The sequence below is a fragment of the Aplidium turbinatum genome, chromosome 10 (assembly GCF_918807975.1).
Source record: "Aplidium turbinatum chromosome 10, kaAplTurb1.1, whole genome shotgun sequence".
Taxonomy (NCBI): domain Eukaryota; kingdom Metazoa; phylum Chordata; class Ascidiacea; order Aplousobranchia; family Polyclinidae; genus Aplidium; species Aplidium turbinatum.
The window spans coordinates 19,389,710-19,408,579 of record NC_137481.1 but is presented as its reverse complement, the minus strand read 5'-3'; the positions used below and the strand labels follow the sequence as shown (position 1 = coordinate 19,408,579).

Sequence of the window (18,870 nt, the reverse complement as noted above, 5' to 3'; positions counted from 1 at the left end):
AGAACAGTTATCCCACTGTAATGTTCAACGATACAGTGAGCTCAAGCTTGAAAAGTTTGTTTAACCATGCTACCGACAAATTTTTTTTTCAGTTTTCTTTTTTCTTCATTATTTTTCCACGCGGTGCCCGCGCGGCGAGGTTGGCACAGTCAACATTTCTACGCGGTGCCCGCGCGGCGCGGCCACGTCACCGCGCACGCGGCCGCGTACGCGGCGCGGTTGACAACGCTAACATGTACTACCAATTTTATTCCTGAAAGGCACGTTTTTTGGCATGTCATTTTGACGTCATAAAGAGCTTCCCCAGTCAGTTTAAGTTAAAACAAAAGTAACGGTAGCGCGTGCTATATTTGCCCGAGTAGCGGTAGCGGGTGGCGCGCTACTTGTAAAATAGCGGATGCTCACCTCGGCAAAAATACGTAGCCTAAGTAAACAATCAGCAACCTGGTTCAACCGTTCAAGATAGCGTGTATAATGACTTCATGAATTTTTTATTAAAATGGTCCATTTGATGTCGCAGGCCAAGGAACAATCAGACAAAAAGAATCAGGTGTTAAATCTGCAACCAGCTTCTTTGGTCATGAACATGGTGAGTTGGACAAACGTATCGTGGACTTTGAAAGCTTAATCAATAAAGTATATAGGCTACGATTAGATCTAACTAAAAAATAAAGAGCCCGGCATGTAAATTTAAAATTCATGTTCAGCAGATGTCTCGAAAACTAGACTGTTTTCATTTTCAGTGCTATTTAACAAAAAAACAGTCTAGTTTTCGAAAAGTCTACTAAACATGAGTTTAATATATAAGGAATTAAGGATGTTCTCGTTCCAGGCTTTGTCATATCGCTTCAAGTACTGAAGTAAGCTACTGGGCTGTTGTTGACCAATAGTGACCAATAAGTTGGTTTTATGCCCCACCCGGTGGCGCGCCCCCCTGGTATGGACCTTCCTCGGCCGACTTGGGTCAAGCTCAACAGAATCCGAACCGGAGTCGGTCGCTTCCACTCCAACATGCACAAGTGGGGTCTGGCTCCCTCATCGGCCTGCGAATGCGGCGCGGAGGAACAAACTGCTGACCATGTCGTTCTCGAATGTCCCATCTACAAGGCACCAAATGGAACGCATGGTATAGCAACGCTGGACGAAGCTACACTCACCTGGCTCTCCACCACCTGCCCTGAAGTTTGATCTAGTCTCAAACGAAAGAGAGAGAGACCAATAGTTATGAACAACATCTTGCATGCGGTAGGTGTATGGCAGCATACTGACCACTGACCAGCCAAAACGTTTGTCAGATTGACTTCCTAAACTTGTGGCTTTTGCATAGCAGCAAAATTAGGCTAATGCTTACGTTGCTTAGGCCTAAGCCAGAAAAGGAATTCCAAACTAATTAACGATTCAACAAAAGACAACTGTCCGTCCCGTTAGCTCAGTGGTTACGCTTGGCTCAAGATCACGTGGCGCTGCTGGTTCCATTCTCGGAATGTGCGCTTGAGCAACGCATTCAGGACTGCTCTCCATTTAGCGGCACCGAGTAGGCTAAATGAAATAATTATCCGGCAACAAGACTTCAACAAACACGAAACATCACTCTGTCAATCTCGGTAACCGGCCCTGCGTCAAGAGCCTCTGCAAGTATGCGAAACTACCAGGTATAACCTATCAAGGCTTTGTCAGTTCGAGGATAAAGATTCAAAACCAACCAACCATTAGACAAAATAAATTGCAACAATTTGAAAATACTGTTTATTTATTCTTTATTTTTGCAAACAATTCTATGTTTTCATGAAGAAAGACTTTCCCGGCATGGTATTCCCAGCACCATATGCTTCAATCTAACTTCACAGAAAGCTATTGACGAGGGATGGATAATAAATCCTCTATCAGAGACAGATATCTTGCAAAGCAAACAAATGAAACTGGCTTCCAGCAAATTACGAGAAAATATAAGAGAAAGGTAGGTCACGATAATTTTTTATCACAAAAATGCGTCACCTGTTTAGAACTACGGTATCTAGATCGAACACCAGATTACACTAGTCTTAAATTACGTAGCCTATTGGTATTTTTATCTTTATTATAATACTCCATACCCTAACTGACCGATGCAAAAAGTATGAACTACTAATGTAATTTTTACCTAGAGAAAATTTTAACCGATTGTACCCATACTAAGAATAATACCCAACTGGTAAAAGTACAAATGTAAATGATCTAAAAATGGCAGCATTTAATAGCTGGCAGCTGTGGATTCAGCAAGTAGCTTTACAGGGTAGGGGATTTCAACAAAACACAATGATATGCAGGTCTACATTAATTCGACCTTGCAAATACACCGTGAATACAGTTACTCCTTTGTGTTTTAGGGGGTGGGCAATCACCCCCCGCCTCTGGATCCGCCACTGCTAGCTGGCAGGCTGCTCAAAAGACATGTGTTTTATTTTTGACAGAAAAGACTTCATTAAACTAACTTATTGAGTGTGTTGAACACGGTAATCAAATTATATGAGAAGTTTTTGAGCAAGGTTCTTGCAAATCAATTTTCAAAACGTATCTGCTTTGAGTTTTGCCTTAATTCACCATCATTAAAGTTCAGTTCATTTTGTTTTGGAAGTGTGGAAAGTGTTTTGTAGAGAAATGGTAGAAGAACAAGAAGTAAAAAAATCAAGATTTGACGAACCCGTAGAAATCCGTTATTATGGAGATAGTCGACACGACATACGGTCACTGAGGTACGGAAAGGATGACTGTTTTGTTTACGTGAAAAATAACTCATAGATTCTTCTTGCGTATGCGTATGGGGTCGCCGCAGGTCACGTTGTTATATCCAGACACAGCAACCAATGGATTGTGTTTTTATCGAGCGTTGTAAGGTTCATATATCAATTCGGTATATTGTACAGTACAATGGACATTGATAGATGATGTGGTGTGCAGTCTGAGTGTCTGAGCCCACAATAAGCAGGATCCTTTATTTGGAATGATTATTTATTAACTATATTTGATGTAATTGTCAGGCAGTGCATCATAAGGATCCGTAATTGAACTTCTCTCAAGCACCAGCTTGCTGAACGTGCAGTTGTTCTCTTGTGTTATACTGCCTTTTCATTATTTTTGCAAAATAAATTTCGTTTGCAACCTTTTTGTTTGGAATTTTAAACTGCTTGCAATATGATAAATAAGACCAAAACTTTATTACTTGCAACACCATTGCCTTGATGCACTACGCTTCAGAACACTACTGATTACTCTTTTTGAATATTAATTAATTATAATAAAAAAATTGGCAACTCTAAAGCCGGAATTGGCCAGTTTTGAATCGAAGAATCGGACTCGCATTTTTTCGCCCGACTTCACAGCCCTGAATGGAATAAAATTCAATAAATCAAAGCAAACTTTTAAATGTACAAACGATTCGAAAATAATGCGAGCTCGCAAAGACTCGCACCTGGAATATTTTTCTTCGTGGGCAGACGTGTTATCCATTGTTCCGTTTCGTTAATTTTATATTTTTTAAATATTTTTCCAAATAACAGTCGATGTGGCACAGTTTTGATATGAGAACCACTGATGGAAAACTCAACAACTTAAAAACTGTAGTCAAATCTTTAAAAAGATGTTTTCATATAAATAACAGGTCGTACTTGTGCTAGAGTCTGTACTGATGACGTATTCAAATGCTATTGCTAATTTTTAATTCATTTGGAAGACCAAGCGTACATGACGTCAGAGCCACTTTTGCTGACACAAGACTTTCCATAACCAAGAATAAAAGTCGTGCAGTTCACAAAGTTTCTCATCTGGTTAAGCCTGATGATCATATTCATAGACAACGCTTCTCTGTGCACCTTCCTGATGGATCAACTTCTGTTTAGTGAGTTGATTTTTCAAATTATATTTTTATTAGTGAATGAAAACAATCAGAGGTTTGGTGACAAATTAAAAAAAAATTGTAAAAATTGTGTTAAGATGCTCCCCAGCAAATGTTTGATTGACAAACCAATGTAGCCTTATTTGTCTTTTTCTTGTGTTAGGCAAACAACTAAACTTGTAAGCCATATAAGAGCAAAGAGAGTAGGGCTGTTTTCAGCTGGTCGCTTATTCTTTTTGTTTTTATTTTTGTCTTTTAATGTCACATACAAGTTTAGTTGTTTGCGTGACACTGGTTTGAGATTTATTCTTATAATGAACAAAACTATTTCCCCTCGTTCTTTGTTCGTTGATTTATAACTTATAAATTCTAAACTTACTTATCTTTTTGGCTCTTTGAACACTGAATTTTGGTCGCATCCTTATGCGCTACCTGCTACTCAGTGATTGACGAGTTTCGTGATAACTGGGAAGGACAGAAAGCAGTAGCGTTGACAAGGAGATTGAGAGGTTATTTTTGGATCCGGGATGATTTTAGGAATCCGAAATCTTTCTATGGGACCCAGGACAAATTTTTCTTAGAAGCTTCTGTATTTGGGGCCCTAGGATCTTATCGGTACCGGCCCAACTTATCCTTTCAAGGGCCTTGGTAGAAAGTTGATGTCTGTGTCCACCATTGCACACGTCCTTCAGTGTCTTACCATGACGCAGCTCGGTGTAGGGAAGGTGGGGCAAGATGGGACGTGGGGCAGGACGGGACACCGTGGATATTTTTAAAAGTATTAGCTTTAGCGTCCTCTACCCATTTAGATGTTAAAGGACACCATGATTCTCGATGACTTGCAAAAAAAAGAGATGTTCAGAGAAAAAACGTGGTCGTGGCAACAAAATAACTGATTAGAGGCTAGTTGCTATAAGAAATCTTATCAAAACTTTTCACATTTTAGCATGATTTCAGAAAAATTTGAAAGATGATACGTGGTCTGGAGATACAGTAATAAAAGTGCTTTTTGGGGTATCTGACTTTTTAGATGTGAGTTGCATATATAATAAACAAACAGAAAATTTCAAAATGTCAGTCATTGGGGCCAAACGGGACAGAGCTGCTTGGGGCAGGATGGGACATCTGTTCTGCTTATAATGGGCGTGGCAATTTTGTATGTGATTTTTATGGAAAAAAGTAGTCTGTCATTTTGCCCTGATGTAATTACGTGTGTTGTAAATGCAAGTCATTTTTGAAATTACAAGATATTACCAGTAGATTTGTGGTTTTACAGGTAATTCCTCATATGAACAATACGCGTCCCGTCCTGCCCCAGGTGTGGGGCAAGATGGGACAAATTATTTTTTTTTGTTTTTGTTAATTATAAGGTCATGCGATACTAACTGAGTCTTTGTATCTTGCTGGTTGGTAGTGGTGTGCAATAGAAATAACATGATACCAAAGTTACCGATATTGATAAAAAGGAATTCTGCAAAACATCGATTAAAGTTAAGTGTCCCGTCCTGCCCCACCTTCCCCTACTTGATAAGTGGTAAACCGCCGTTCCTTGAACGTCGAGCGGGGGCTTTCAGTAATGGCCAAATTATTGTCATTAAATGTATACCTATTTTCCTCGCTACCACAAAGAAATGCTTTTCAAATCTTTTCAACTTACGCATGATTGGTGACTTGTCGCTGTGATGTAGCTATCCCGGAAATGGAGAATTGGCACTATTGTCCAGCGCCATTCCAAGCTTACCTGGTCAGTTTTATGTCCATTGCTATGCCAACGATGCAGAAAGAACTTGTCTTGGTATGTTTACTCCTTACGGAAAGGTAAGTTTTTTGTAAAAATGAAAAGTTCAGTTTAGTGTAGTTTGTTCTGTTGGCGAATAAACAAAAATATACAAAACAGTAACACAATGAACACCAATAATTTGCACAAGAATGGCAGCGAGAGATTAAAAGGTCACCAAAGTCAGCTGCTACCCAAACATTTAAACAAAACACCAAAAAAATGGAAACATAAATTAAAACACAGTTAACACATAATACCAGTAGGCAACCTAACATAATAGGCTACACAACAAAACAAGACAACATAAAACATAAAAGCCATGTGTAACGAGATAAGTGAATAATATGACACTGTTTGAACTTGATTTAATTAAATAAAAAACTCTGAGCAGAATATCTCAGAGCCTCTTAACCCAAACGCAGAAAAACACCACATTAGATTTTCAAAGGCTAGTCTACTGTTGTTTTATTTACTCTAGCTACGCCTTCAAGCACAAATGTTACCGATTGTAAGTTTGTAGCCTATCATTTGATTCTGTGTATTTACCACTGCGCTATTTTGTAATGCCTATTTCCACACTATTGTTTTTGTTTTCACCACTTGTTTAGACTTCAAACACAAGAAAAATAGCTATCATAGATTTTGAATTGAGGTACAGTAATTACATTTTTTTGAATAAATTTTACAATATATTTCAGTCGACGTGCTATCACAAAAACGGTGCTACTGGCATGAGTTTATCAGAAAGTGGGGGAATAGTGAAATCAGAAAGCGGAACAACCATTAAAAAATGGCAATGGCCTAAAAATGAAGGAAAATTGAAAGACCCGGTTTCATTCACTTTAAACAAAGAAATGTTTGTTCGGGCGGTCAGTTTCCGTGATGTCACAATAAACTTCAATTCATCCGGAGAAAGCACAAAGTTGCAAGTTGGTGCAGTCAGGGGTTGTCAGGCACCTTCTAACAAAACACCGTCTCAAATGGTATGTAAGCCTATTTATGGCCTAATCTATCTTTTAACCTTGGTACAAAATAATACAAAGTGCAGCAGTTGGTGGAAACTGGTCAAATGTAGTTCGATGATTGTTTGTTATATTGTAACAGCAACAGTGTTAGCCATCAAAACACTGCTTTACCAAGTGATAATTTCATAATAAATATTTTGTATTCATCTATGCGCAAAATTTATGTAGCCTGCAGTAGCCTATGTCAGACTGGAAGCAGCAAAGTTAAAAACGTTTTTGTGTTTAAAAATTGGCTAAACAATCGTTCTAATCACAACGAGTTACAAAATAAAATAAAATTGGCGACTTTTTGATCATGCTAACAAGAAACATGCCACTACTAACAAAGACTTTACTCTGAAGAAGAGTATGAAATAAATATTATTCCATAAATCTATAGCACTCAAAGTCTAAAAGTGCAATTTTCTGAAAACTAACCAATCGTCATCAATCGGGCCTAGGCTTAGGCTACTACAGAGCCAGGTTTTATTAGCTGAATTCACATTGTGTTCAAACATAAAATTAATTTAAGATTTATCATTGGATTTAAAGTTCTGGACTAATCATTACACTTGTGGTTGTAAAGTTGTGACCATAAATCAAAAACTCCGGTTGAGATCCTGTCGAAGGGAATTCCTCATCATCAGGGAGCCGAGTGTCTTTGCGAATTGAAAACGAATAAAAATCGACCCAAGCTAACTTATAGCCTATCTCTAGGCTAATGGTCGAAGCTGCATCTTCATATATTTGATCTCAAAAGACGCTGAAATTATTGCTGGTTGTAATGAGGTCAATTGGTTGGGAATTGGGATGACTGTTAATTCTCAGGCGCGAATTTGTTTTGATAGCCTGCCGCAGCCTACTTGGTTTCCTAGTGAGCACGCTACAGCGAAATCGTGCAAGTGTAACTTTTAAGGATTTTTCAAGTTAGAAGCTTTTCACTTTTGTTATGAGATTTAAAGTCTAACTCAATGCAGCCAAGATAAGTTTGTTTAATTATTACTTTTTTTTCAGATTTTATTGCAGTCAGATTACAGTATGACATTAAAGACAGCAGCAGATTTCGGGCACTCAAACAAAACAGAGGAAATAAGTACTAAAAAATCTCCCGCAAAGCAGTTTGGCAGAAAACATGCTGGTTTAAGAAAAAATGCGGTAAAATAATAAAGTGTATACGTTTCGTATAATTATTAATATAAATCGTAATTAGACTAATTACATAGTTCTCAGTTTGATCACATTACAATTAGGCTACACCATCAATTTTTTTTTATTACATTACAATTACATTGTTCTGATATTTTCAAACTACAAATATTACAAAATATAATTAATTACACGTTTCAATAACAAAAATTAAATGTTTCAATATTTGTGTTTATCGATGATTTCTTTCAGTTTGATTTTATCAAAGACAAGTAGAATTAAATTCGATAAAGAGTAAGTTGCAACTATAGTTTTTTTTTGAACCCCAGCTAGCGGCTCGACAAAAGTACTGATACCGTGCGTGCAACTTGGCCTACCAAATGTAATTGTAATTAGGGCAAATTTTTTGAATACAATTACAAACCAACAAAAAGTCTCTTTTACTGTTGCAATTACAATTACATGAAAATTTTTAGTTGATTACTTTCGATTTCAATTACAATTGTAATTGTATCGTATTACAATTCTAGACTAATTTATCCAGTATAAGCTTTATTTGACACGCAGCACCTGAAAAGGTCCTCAAGTTTGGATATGACGAAGCCTTCCGTCGAGTTGGACCTGAAGCAACTCCAGTTCGAATCCCAGGCTGATCACGATTTAGTTCTTTTAAGAAACAAAAGCAAAATGCTGTTGGAAAAGTGGATGAGCAAATCTAGAGCTCTACTTGGAATGAGCTCGCCATCACAAAAGAAACTATCTGACAAACCACGGGTAGATCGGAGTTTTTCTAGAATTCTTTTGTTCCATGCACATCACACGCATTGTACAGAACTTTTCATATACCCGGCCTAAATGTACAAATGGTTATCAAAACAGATAAGACATTCAACATGTATGGTTTTCTGAGTAGCAAGCTACTGATGTAAAAAGTTAGACTATTGTTGTCTGCTTTGAACGGGCACATAACTGCAATACAACATTCAAAATATTGTAAGATCAAGTTATGAGTCATTCATGAAACAATTGACGTTTATGAGATGTAAATTTGATGCAATTTTCTTTATTGTCTAGAAAGAGTTAATTTGTATTTTTGTGCCGACAGGCAAGAAAACTAGGTCTAAAAAGGCTCACATTCTCTTTGCAAGTTCACAAGCAATAATTCAACAAATTCTGTCAGGTTCGAAAACTTGTATATTTATTGTTAAAGTTTTCGCCACCGTAAAGGCGGCTTTTTCAATATCTAGGAGAGCATAAGTAAATGAAAATATAACAATTTAAAATTATTTCACCAGCATTTGCAGCTTGTATCTTTACGCATCATTATCGTTTACAATATTTAGCCGAAGACTCCCACTCCCAAGGCGAAAAGTGCAAAGGGGCGTGAAGTGCTTTACGTTAACGAAGAGGAAGATGTTGAAGACGTGGACACAAAATATCAGTCTTTTCGAATCACTCAGCTCCCCCACGGCATATGCTACCCGGTCCCCATGTAAGCATCAATTTTTTGCAAATGAAACTTTTAAGAGATAAAGCAATATAATGGCCTGTAGGTTACCGCACTAAGTGTTCAAATATTAGCTCATGATTTTTTGAAAGATATTTATTTGAACTTGCATCTCTCAAGAAATAATGATTAATGTAAAAGCACAAGAATAGTTTCAAGAAAGTTTTTACATGGCGTCAGTTCAGATTTAAAATAATAAAGAACTTGGTGTTTGATGATAAACAAACGTGCAAAGATTGGTTTCAATTAAATAATTTACTTTTTGTAGCTTAATAAGTTTCAACGGCTAAAGCAGTGACGTAGCTACAAAGAAAGTTTTATGGGGGCAAAAGCAGCTGTTGGGGGTCGGGAAATATTTTAACGTTGAAATAAAAAGTTTGTTTAAAAATGTAGCTACTGAAAGCAGCCAAACATTTATGAAACGTCATTCAACATGTAATACAATGTCATTAAAACGTTGTAATAGTATTAGAAGCATATTTGTTTGGGGGAAGGCGGCAAAATAAAATTTCGGAAGGATCACTCCCCAAAACCTCATCCCGTGGCTACGTCCCTGCGCTGCAGCAGCATTTGTTAAAGAAATTTGCATTCTCAACCAACTTCTGGAATGAGGCCACAAAAGTTGATTTGCTCTTCTTTTCGGTTTTTATCAAAAATAGGCTGGACTGTGGACACGATTAGTAGCGTACGCAGATGGGCGGGGAGAGGGACATTGGGCTTTGTTTCTCGTTTTATCCAAAAGTTAATTTAACAAAGTAAAGTCGGACAATCAATATGCTTTGGGTAGCATTGACAAAGCAAATCACAATATTGTTAAAAACTAAGCAAATGCTAAATCCATGGATCAATGCCCTCCCCCTGCGTACGCCATTGGACACGATCAAACATATTTGTAATTAGGCTGTCATGTGTACTTTAGTCACTCACTGTGAAAGACATACGAGCAAAACCTGGTGCCGAAAAAAATACAAATCTTCAAAGATTGCGCACTGGATCAGTGAAACCCTGGGACCTGCACAGCGGTAGGTTGGTCACGTGGCATTTCAAACATGACTGGTTAAACCTTAGCCTCAGAGTTGAAATGAATTTTAGTCAGATCTGGGTAGGCTATGAATTGTGCATATTTTGTGGGTCTTTGAACAAGTCCACTTAACGAGTCTAACTTAATTCATTCACAGCGATTTTAACTTTAGAGACTCTGATAATAATATCCGATCGGAAAGTTTGAAAGGATCCAACCAGTCCATTTACTATGTAAAAAAGAAAGTTCTTCCTGGCTATCAGCACAAGGCTGTGCTCATACCGAGAAACGTAGCGTGTTTACCGTTATCCTACACATCGATTAATTGTCTACTTTAACAAACCTATGATTTGTATTTAGGCTACAGCAGTTAACTTTACAAACTTGCATAGGCAAACAATCTTCACAAGCATGTCTTCACATTAAAATATGATTACCATTTATGAGGTCAGACCACCATTGTATTTTATTTGCATATGGTATTATATAACACTGAAGAAGCTACACAAATCTGAAATTTCAAACGATGTTGGCATGTTGCTGTTGATGTTTTTCTTACTAGCAGTAGTAGGCTATACCACCGAACCTACGTGCTTTATGTTCTATGATTATTATCAGTAGTATAGTAGTCATCATACGTCTGTGATATGTGAAATAGAAATCTTTGTATAACATTGTTTTCTCGTCTTTAACTAAAGTTTCCATTCTAAGACCCTTGCCAACTCACACAAAATATATATCATCATTGCTTTCTATATGCAGTAAGCCATCAGGATGTCAATGTTTTGTGAATTCCATATATCAAGTAAATTTTTCTATATCAAGTAAAATTTACTTTTGTCCATCTACAAACAAAATACACCGATTTTGTCCATGTCCTGTTAACTTTGGGTAGCCAAGCAATTTTTTTTTGTCGAAAGTCATATTGGTTGGTTGGTTTTGAATCTTTATCCTCGGACTGACAAAGCCTTGATTGGTTATTTCTGGTAGTTTCGCATACTTGTCGAGGCTTTTGACGCAGGACCGGTTACCGAGATTGGCAGAGTGAAGTTTCCGATTGTTAAAGTGTTGTTGCCGGGTAATTATTCCATTCACAAGGTGCCGCTGAATGGAGAGCAGTCCTTAACGTGCGTTGCTCAAGCGCACACCCTGAGAGTCGAACTTGCGCCGCGTGATCTTGAGCTGGGCGCATAACCACTGAGCTAAGGGGACACTGAGCTAATATCAAGTTCCTTACTTTTTTAGGTAGCCATGCATGGCACAAATCCATTCTCAGCATTACATCGTCGCAGTCTTTCGTTCAATCGGCACCTTCAGTGCTAAGTTATCAACAACAGCTTTCAAACATGTCAACGCCATTTCTAAAGCAAGCTTGGGGTTCTCAACATGGCGTTATCTCGTCTATAACTTCAAGCAAGGCCAGCCCGTTCAATATGACCAATCCAGAAGGTGGAAGTACTTCGCCGCTGCCTACATGTGACGGTTGTCCAGCAGCAACCCGCCGCATGCTTTTGAATATCACAGGTGACACGATTATATGTTTGAAGGCTGAATTTGTTGTTTTATTTGCTTAGGTAAAGTATTACCATAGGTAGGTACCTACCATCCATTTCTTTCTTTCCAAAATATTTTTCATCTGCTTCAAATTTGACAATTAAAATTGTGTTTGCTTCCAAAACCAATTATGCGCCATCATTAGCCATTTTTCTGTTATGTTTATGTTATTTTGCAGTAAATAATTTCAATTTCAACAATTAATTTCAAACTCCTCCAGGTATATATATCCAGCAAGTAGTTTTAGGCGGGGGGAGATTTTAACAAAACACAATCATGTGTAGGTTACATTAATCCGACCTTGCAAAAGCATGGTAAATAGTCAATTTTCTGTGTTTTAGGAGAAGCAATCGCCTCCCCCCACGGATCCGCCTCTGGTTGGTCGCATCTATACGATCTAACATAGGCTAATTAGGCGCATCTACATTGGTAGCTATAAGGTCAAGTCAATTTATTTTGTTTCAACAGCGCCATATATTAACAAACAAGCAGTGGTTTCCAAGCAGGGGAGAGAAAAGTAGATCTTTGGAAAGACGAAAAAATACTTCTGCAATACATTCAGTTTCAACCACGTTGCATATAGAGATTATGTACCTTGTACTGTAGGCCACCTATAGTAGCTTTTCTAAAACAATTTGAACTGTGCAAGGCTATTAGATGAATAAAAAGTTAAAATTTTACCTGGAAATGTGTTGTGTTAACTTTATTGTAAGTAAACAATTAAAGAATAAATTTAGATATTGTAGAAAAGGTATTGAAATTGTTCTAATCTAGATATGTCAAAAGGTTGAAGGTTACTTATTACTAAACAAGACTAACCTTTCACCACAACTTTCATGTTGTTTAGATAAGAAAATTTCGAAAAGAGTCTATGTTTGCAAATGCCGCAAGAAACATATTCCAATGATCTATGATCTCGAGTTTGATTATTTTCTCCACATGGTGGCGCCACCCACACAGCTCATAGTTATTTTTGTGGTCAACAGCCTGTACCCTCGCAATACGCACAGCGACAAAATGCTCAACGACATGTATATTCTCAAAAACAAGTAAGATCAAACACCAGTTTTTCGAATCTAGGAAGCTAGAAATGAATGAAGAATGTATCAGAAAGATGGACCGTAACCTAGATGTTTTGAATCTTTTTTTATCTTACATGTAGGCTACAAGTTTTTGAAAAAAGGCAGTCCGTATCTGTTCCCTCTAAGTCTGCAAGACATAGTTTTACGAAATGGCTGTGTCAAGTGCTTTGATCATGCGCACATTCAGAGATTTGAACCAGCTTTGTTTGATCCTGAGGTTTCTTCGTGCACAAAGTTCGGCGCTGAGCTATTAAAACGGACTGTCGGTCGGTTGTATCAAACGTTATGCATGATTGACTTAAAACGAAGAATGAACTGTTCAGTCACTGTGATTGCTATCTTCTTGTTTTTTTATATTTTGCTTTTATGTTTGTCTTTACAAAAAATGTGTATTTACGCAGAAACCGCAATCAAGTTTGTTTACAAAGCCGTTATGACCGCTACCGGATGCTCCGTTACGACGTCGCTATAGCGAAATCAAAAACTTATCGTTCTACTCCATTGCTGTTAGGACGTCACAATGCTGTACCAGGAATGGCCATGGTTAGTTATATTTACTCATCCAACTAAAAGTCGCCATTTTTACAACATTTCAACGTTGCTACAATTGTAAAAATAGAAGATGTTGCCGGTCGGGCAGTGGTTACGCGATCGTTAGCCCCGTTAGCTCAGTGGTTACGCGCCCGGCTCAAGATCACGCGGCGCAAGTTCGATTCTCGGGATGTGCGCTTGAGCAATGCACTTTCAAGACTGCTCTCCATTCAACGGCACCTAGTGGATGGAATAATTCCCCGGCAAGAACACTTCAACAATCGGAAAACTTCACTCTGCCGATCTCGGTAACCGGCCCTGCGTCAAAAGCCTCTACAACTTGCAAAACTACCAGAAATAACCAATCAAGGCTTTGTTGGTACGAGGATAAAGATTCAAAAACCAACCAACCAGTGTGAATAAGCAGAAGCCTACAACCAGGTACAACCAGGACCGTTGAGAAAATAATTTGGGCCCGGTACCAATAACACTCAGGTCCCAGATCAACACATTACCTAGAAAAACGCACTATACCCAAAGAATTCGCTGTAGATTTTCCAAGTTTCCGGCCCTTAAAAGTACCTCCTGGACCCCCTGTCAACACTACTGTCTGCAACCTTTGCCTTGTGTTGGATTAAAAGTAAACTCAACGATCGGCTGTAAAGCCGAATGGTGAGAGTCAGTGCGACGCTCAAAAGAGTTCATATTGGATGCCGCTCAAGAGCATGCTGTTGTGTTTTCAACATGTTTTCTAATAGCGTGTCTCATGGCCTTTAGAGTTACGGCTGCCTATTCCACATTCTGTGAGCAAGTTCTAAAAGGCCTAGTTTTGTTATCTTGATCTTTTCAAAAATAAAAAAACTGTAGTGTTTGGTGAGGTTACTAACAGTTCGGGAAACTTGTTGCAGTTGTTTTAGTTTTGTGATATAACACTTAAATTTGATTATACGACATCAGTTGAATTATATTGCACGTCAATTTTTAGTGAATTTACACTCAGCCTACAGTATAGGGGAGTAATCGCTTTTTTTGTTTTTTTTTAATCCAATTTTAGCCCTGGTTTTAGGCTACAACAGCGTATTCTAAGACCTCTGTTAAGAAAAGATGTAAATTTACGTCCATTGACTTATCATTCACTGAAAATCGCTTGTGTGACAACTTGCAGATGTACTGCGGTGGACGGCTTGTTTTTGCTGATCACATTTTCAACGGTTATGGAAATGCGAAGAAAGATTTTTTAAAACAAGTGATGACATCAAGAATGGAATTCGCTAGAGGACATTTTCTTCCTGATGACTTCAGGTGATTTGTAAACCTTTTTTCCTGTTTCTTATTTAGGCAAGGATGTCAAAAGACAGAAACGTTTGGAAAACCATGGTCGCCAACGTCTGCATCAGATCAGGCACATAATCATCATCAATTTAAGCAAGGCTATAAGTATTAATCTAGTCCGCTCTCTTAGCTCAGTGGTTACGCACCCACCCAGCTCAAGATCAAGCGACACTGGTTCGAACCTCGGGGTGTGCGCTTGAGCAACGCATTTCAGGATTGCTCTCCATTCAGCGGCACCTAGTAAATGGAATAATTCCCGGGTAATAACACTTTAACAAGCGGAAAACTTCACTCTGACAATCTCAGTAGCCGGCCCTGCGTCACGAGCCTCTACATTCTACAAGTATGCGAAACCACCAGGAAATAACCTATCAAGGCTTTGTCAGTTCAAGGATAAAGATTCAAAACCAAACCAAATCTACTTTCAATCTAAATTTCCAATGTGCTTATGCTGTTATACGGTTATCGAACCAGTCACGAGTTATTGGTACATGAAGTTAACACTTGTGAATAAACTACATCGACACACAACATCATACATCTATACTGCAGCTAAACGTGTGCACTAAAATCCGTGGACATATCTACTGTATATGGGCGTCAGAAAAGTAGCCTACCTGCCTGAGTACATTTTTTATGGAACACATTTAACAACAAGCTTAGTGGAGAAAAAACAAACATATTTGCCTGGACATGAAAGTAACTTCAGTTGCGGCTGATAAACTACTAGTGACCTATTAGTGCTCACTGAGAACTCCACAATCATTACAGGTTTACACCAGATCGGGGCAAGACTGGGTTTCGAGCAGCCTGGGGCGGGGAAATGAGAGGTGCCGGTGTCAACGGAAAAGGAGAACCGGGAATGTTTCTTACATCTCATAGGCAGCTCCAGGAAGCAAAAAGACAGCAAAGTTTATCGGAAAATCGAGTCCTCACTGTCAGTCTAGCGCACGCTTCAAAATCAGACTCAGATGTAACGTCATCATCTTTGGTCTTACCACAAACTGGACCCCCAGCCCATAAGTATGCGGCTTTTAATGTGGTTTGTTTTGCATTTCAAGTTTTATATGATCATGTGTACGAGTGATTTATCTGCCTGTAAAACTGATTTTGTTTTACATTGAATGTAAATGAGACCTACGTTCTTTGTTTTACCTGCAATGAGAGTGAAAAGTTTTAACTTGGTGACAACCTGCATAAAAACCATCAGTTATTCTGCTGTTACAGGCCCTTAGACTAAACTTTTATTCCTCAAGGCCCTTCTGTAACTTTTTGTTCATAAAACGGTATCGCGCTATCACATCGCCATGTCATAGTTAGAGCACGTCATGTGATAGTCTAATAGTCATGCTTTGATACACATTGAAATTGTTACAAAAATGTGTGCTGCGATGCCACCTTCGCAATAATGCGTTTTATATTCCTCCCCAGACAGTAAAATCCGTCATTTTGCATGGATGCCATGTCTATCGTTTGTTTGTTAAATGTCTGAACGATCCTACTAAGTACTAAAAGCTATTGCTTGTGCATACTCAGTGTTGGGCGCGATAACTCATTTTTCAGTTAAGCGATAACGATAATCGATAAACGAAAAATGCCTAAAGCGATAACGATAAACGATAAATCAAAAAAAAGTTAAGCGATAACGATAAACGATAAATTATCGCCGATAATGTCCGATAACGATAATTTTTTTTTTCGATTAGCGCTGCCCCATCCCATGCAGCACGAACTGTTTTCATCAACATGACGAAAAATCGAACATAATATACTGTAAAGGGACAAAAATTTTTGTAAGTTATGCATGAATAGAATCGCAACAGCGGCAGTAGGTATCAATCTTCAACCTCTTGATCCAGAATCAAACCACTGAGGTAGGCTAACCGCCGTGCTTATAATTATAGTACCTTCAGATACCAGTTGGATGCTTTTCTCAATTGAGTTACACTGCCGCTTACGTGCAGTAGGCAAAATAATTAAATCAAATGAAAATACCATAAAAAATTCCAAACTTTGTATTTTGCTTTCTACGGCTGTTTACAGCAAAGTCAGCAATGATTGAAAAAATTCCAAAAAACGCAAAATGCTTGAAAATTTATCAGTAATTTTAAGCGTTATTGGTAGTAAAAATATGCATACTGTGAAATCCATCAAGCTTGTCAAATTAGTCGTGTTTGTTCAAGAACAATAACATAATTATCGTAATTTACTGATAATTTCAGATAAATTTTTCTGTTTTCTTTGTGAACACCATCAAGCAATGGCAGAACGCTGAGTTGTTGAGATAAGAATTACAATATAGGCACTGTATTATCAGTGGGAATAAAAATATTTGATTGAGCATTGGCTATGTCGCATAGGTAAATCATCGTCGTATTCAGGCTTACACCCTGTGATTGAAGATTTAGATTAAGTGGACGGGAAGGCAGCAAGGAAGCCAATCTTCATGTCCACCTTCAGGCATGCCTTTAAGTGTCCTGCCCTTTCGATTGCCGTTCCAGCGCTCTCACCACTCGGCTATGCAGCATAGGTAACTCGGCTATGCAGCATAGGTAAATGAGAAAGGTTATACTGTATTTAGCATAATTTTACCACGCAACTCGATACGCAACTGTATGCTCATGAGCGGTGTCGAACCGGCGCCCTTTCGATTGCCGTTCCAGCGCTCTCACCACTCGTCTATGCAGCATGGGTAAATAAGAAAGGTTATACTGTATTTAGCATAATTTTACCACGCAACTCGAACTCGATGCGCCTATTGTCATGCAAAACTACTACAAGATGCAAAAAGTGTGATGTCGGTCTGCATGTCAAATGCTTCAAGCAATATCATATTCTGCAATGACTTGTTTCAGTGATGGTGGCGCGAAAGACCATGTTTCCGATGATAAAGTGGCATCGTATTGCGACACTTTCATAAACCACTTGCCAATTTTTTTCGCTTCGCTTCAAAGGAATCTGTACTGCCTGTGCGCTTACATTTTAATTGTAAAATTTACTCGCGATTGCCGATTGCAGCAAAACAACAAGAGACTTGTTGCATGCATTTCATTGCATTGCAATTTGCAACTCTAAAAATTATTGTGTTGTTAGGGCGATTAATTATCGGCGATAATCAAGTATTGCCTTTGGCGATAACGATAAACGATAACTGAAAAAATAATTAAGCGATAACGATAAACGATAAAAATTTATCGCCGATAATTATCGCCGATAAATTATCGGCGATAATGCCCATCACTGTGCATACTTTACAAAAGCAACTCCGCCGCTTGTCATTACTTATAGCACTTTGTATTCTTTCCAGGAGGCTGGAAACAGCGAAGGATTTTATTCACTTTAGTTTGTCGACCCTTATGTACACTCAACCCCAGTCACGGCGCTCCTCCACCTCTGCACAGCAGATTCCCGCAGAGAAGGAATTGACCCTGATCCGACCCAAAACAACATCCACCTACCTAACTCCTGCTTCCCAGTCTATTCTGGAAGAAGATGAGAATACCAGTTTCACATTGAACGATTTGTACAGTTATGTGAAAACGCAAAGTGTTAAATGATGCATTTATCAACAAAATAAATATAAACCGAATTAATTATGAAGTTATGTTTCACATAATTACTTTTTTTTCTAAAACAGCAATCATCACTTTTTTAATTCTGTTTTCTTGTATTCGTTTAGTGTATATTCATCAATTTGATAATGCAAGAATTTTAATATAATTAGGCTAATAAATAAAATAAATCCACGTATTTCGCATGAATATCAAATCAAATATTTTGATGACTTTTTTTGGCGCCTGGCAGGCTGGCAGGCTCTAGCTAGGGGGCGAGGGCTGACACTTTGCGAATAGCAGCCTTAGCCCTTGTCTACTCTTCTGCAGAGTACTGTGCACCTGTCTGGTGCCGCAGTGCTCACTGCCACAACATTTCCATAAACAGCGCCCTGCGCACAGTGACCGGATGCCTGCGTCCCACACCATTGGACAATCTCCCCATTTTCGCTGGCATCCAACCTGCTGAGCTTCGTCGCGAAGAAGCCACT

The 18,870-nt window shown here is 38.4% G+C and overlaps 1 protein-coding gene across 1 annotated transcript; it reads left to right on the top strand.

Moving 5' to 3' along the window:
• The first annotated feature begins 499 nt into the window (after nucleotides 1-499).
• Nucleotides 500-18,453, top strand: LOC145779045 (uncharacterized). The gene is made up of 17 exons (XM_082590625.1): nucleotides 500-589; nucleotides 833-852; nucleotides 1,820-1,957; nucleotides 2,634-2,732; nucleotides 3,710-3,874; nucleotides 5,560-5,689; nucleotides 6,350-6,634; nucleotides 7,670-7,810; nucleotides 8,369-8,575; nucleotides 9,145-9,285; nucleotides 10,228-10,334; nucleotides 11,579-11,853; nucleotides 12,731-12,932; nucleotides 13,367-13,508; nucleotides 14,662-14,798; nucleotides 15,600-15,851; nucleotides 18,136-18,453. The coding sequence occupies exons 1-17, from the start codon at nucleotides 500-502 to the stop codon at nucleotides 18,383-18,385; spliced, it is 2,781 nt and encodes a 926-aa protein (XP_082446751.1). The 3' UTR covers nucleotides 18,386-18,453.
• Nucleotides 18,454-18,870: the final 417 nt, after the last annotated feature.

Coding starts and splice junctions, on each gene's coding strand:
- LOC145779045 (XM_082590625.1), top strand. CDS start 500: ATGGTCCATTTGATGTCGCAGGCCAAGGAACAATCAGACAAAAAGAAT. Junction 9,286..10,227: donor CCCACGGCATATGCTACCCG/GTCCCCATGTAA, acceptor TGTGTACTTTAG/TCACTCACTGTGAAAGACAT. Junction 11,854..12,730: donor CATGCTTTTGAATATCACAG/GTGACACGATTA, acceptor CATGTTGTTTAG/ATAAGAAAATTTCGAAAAGA.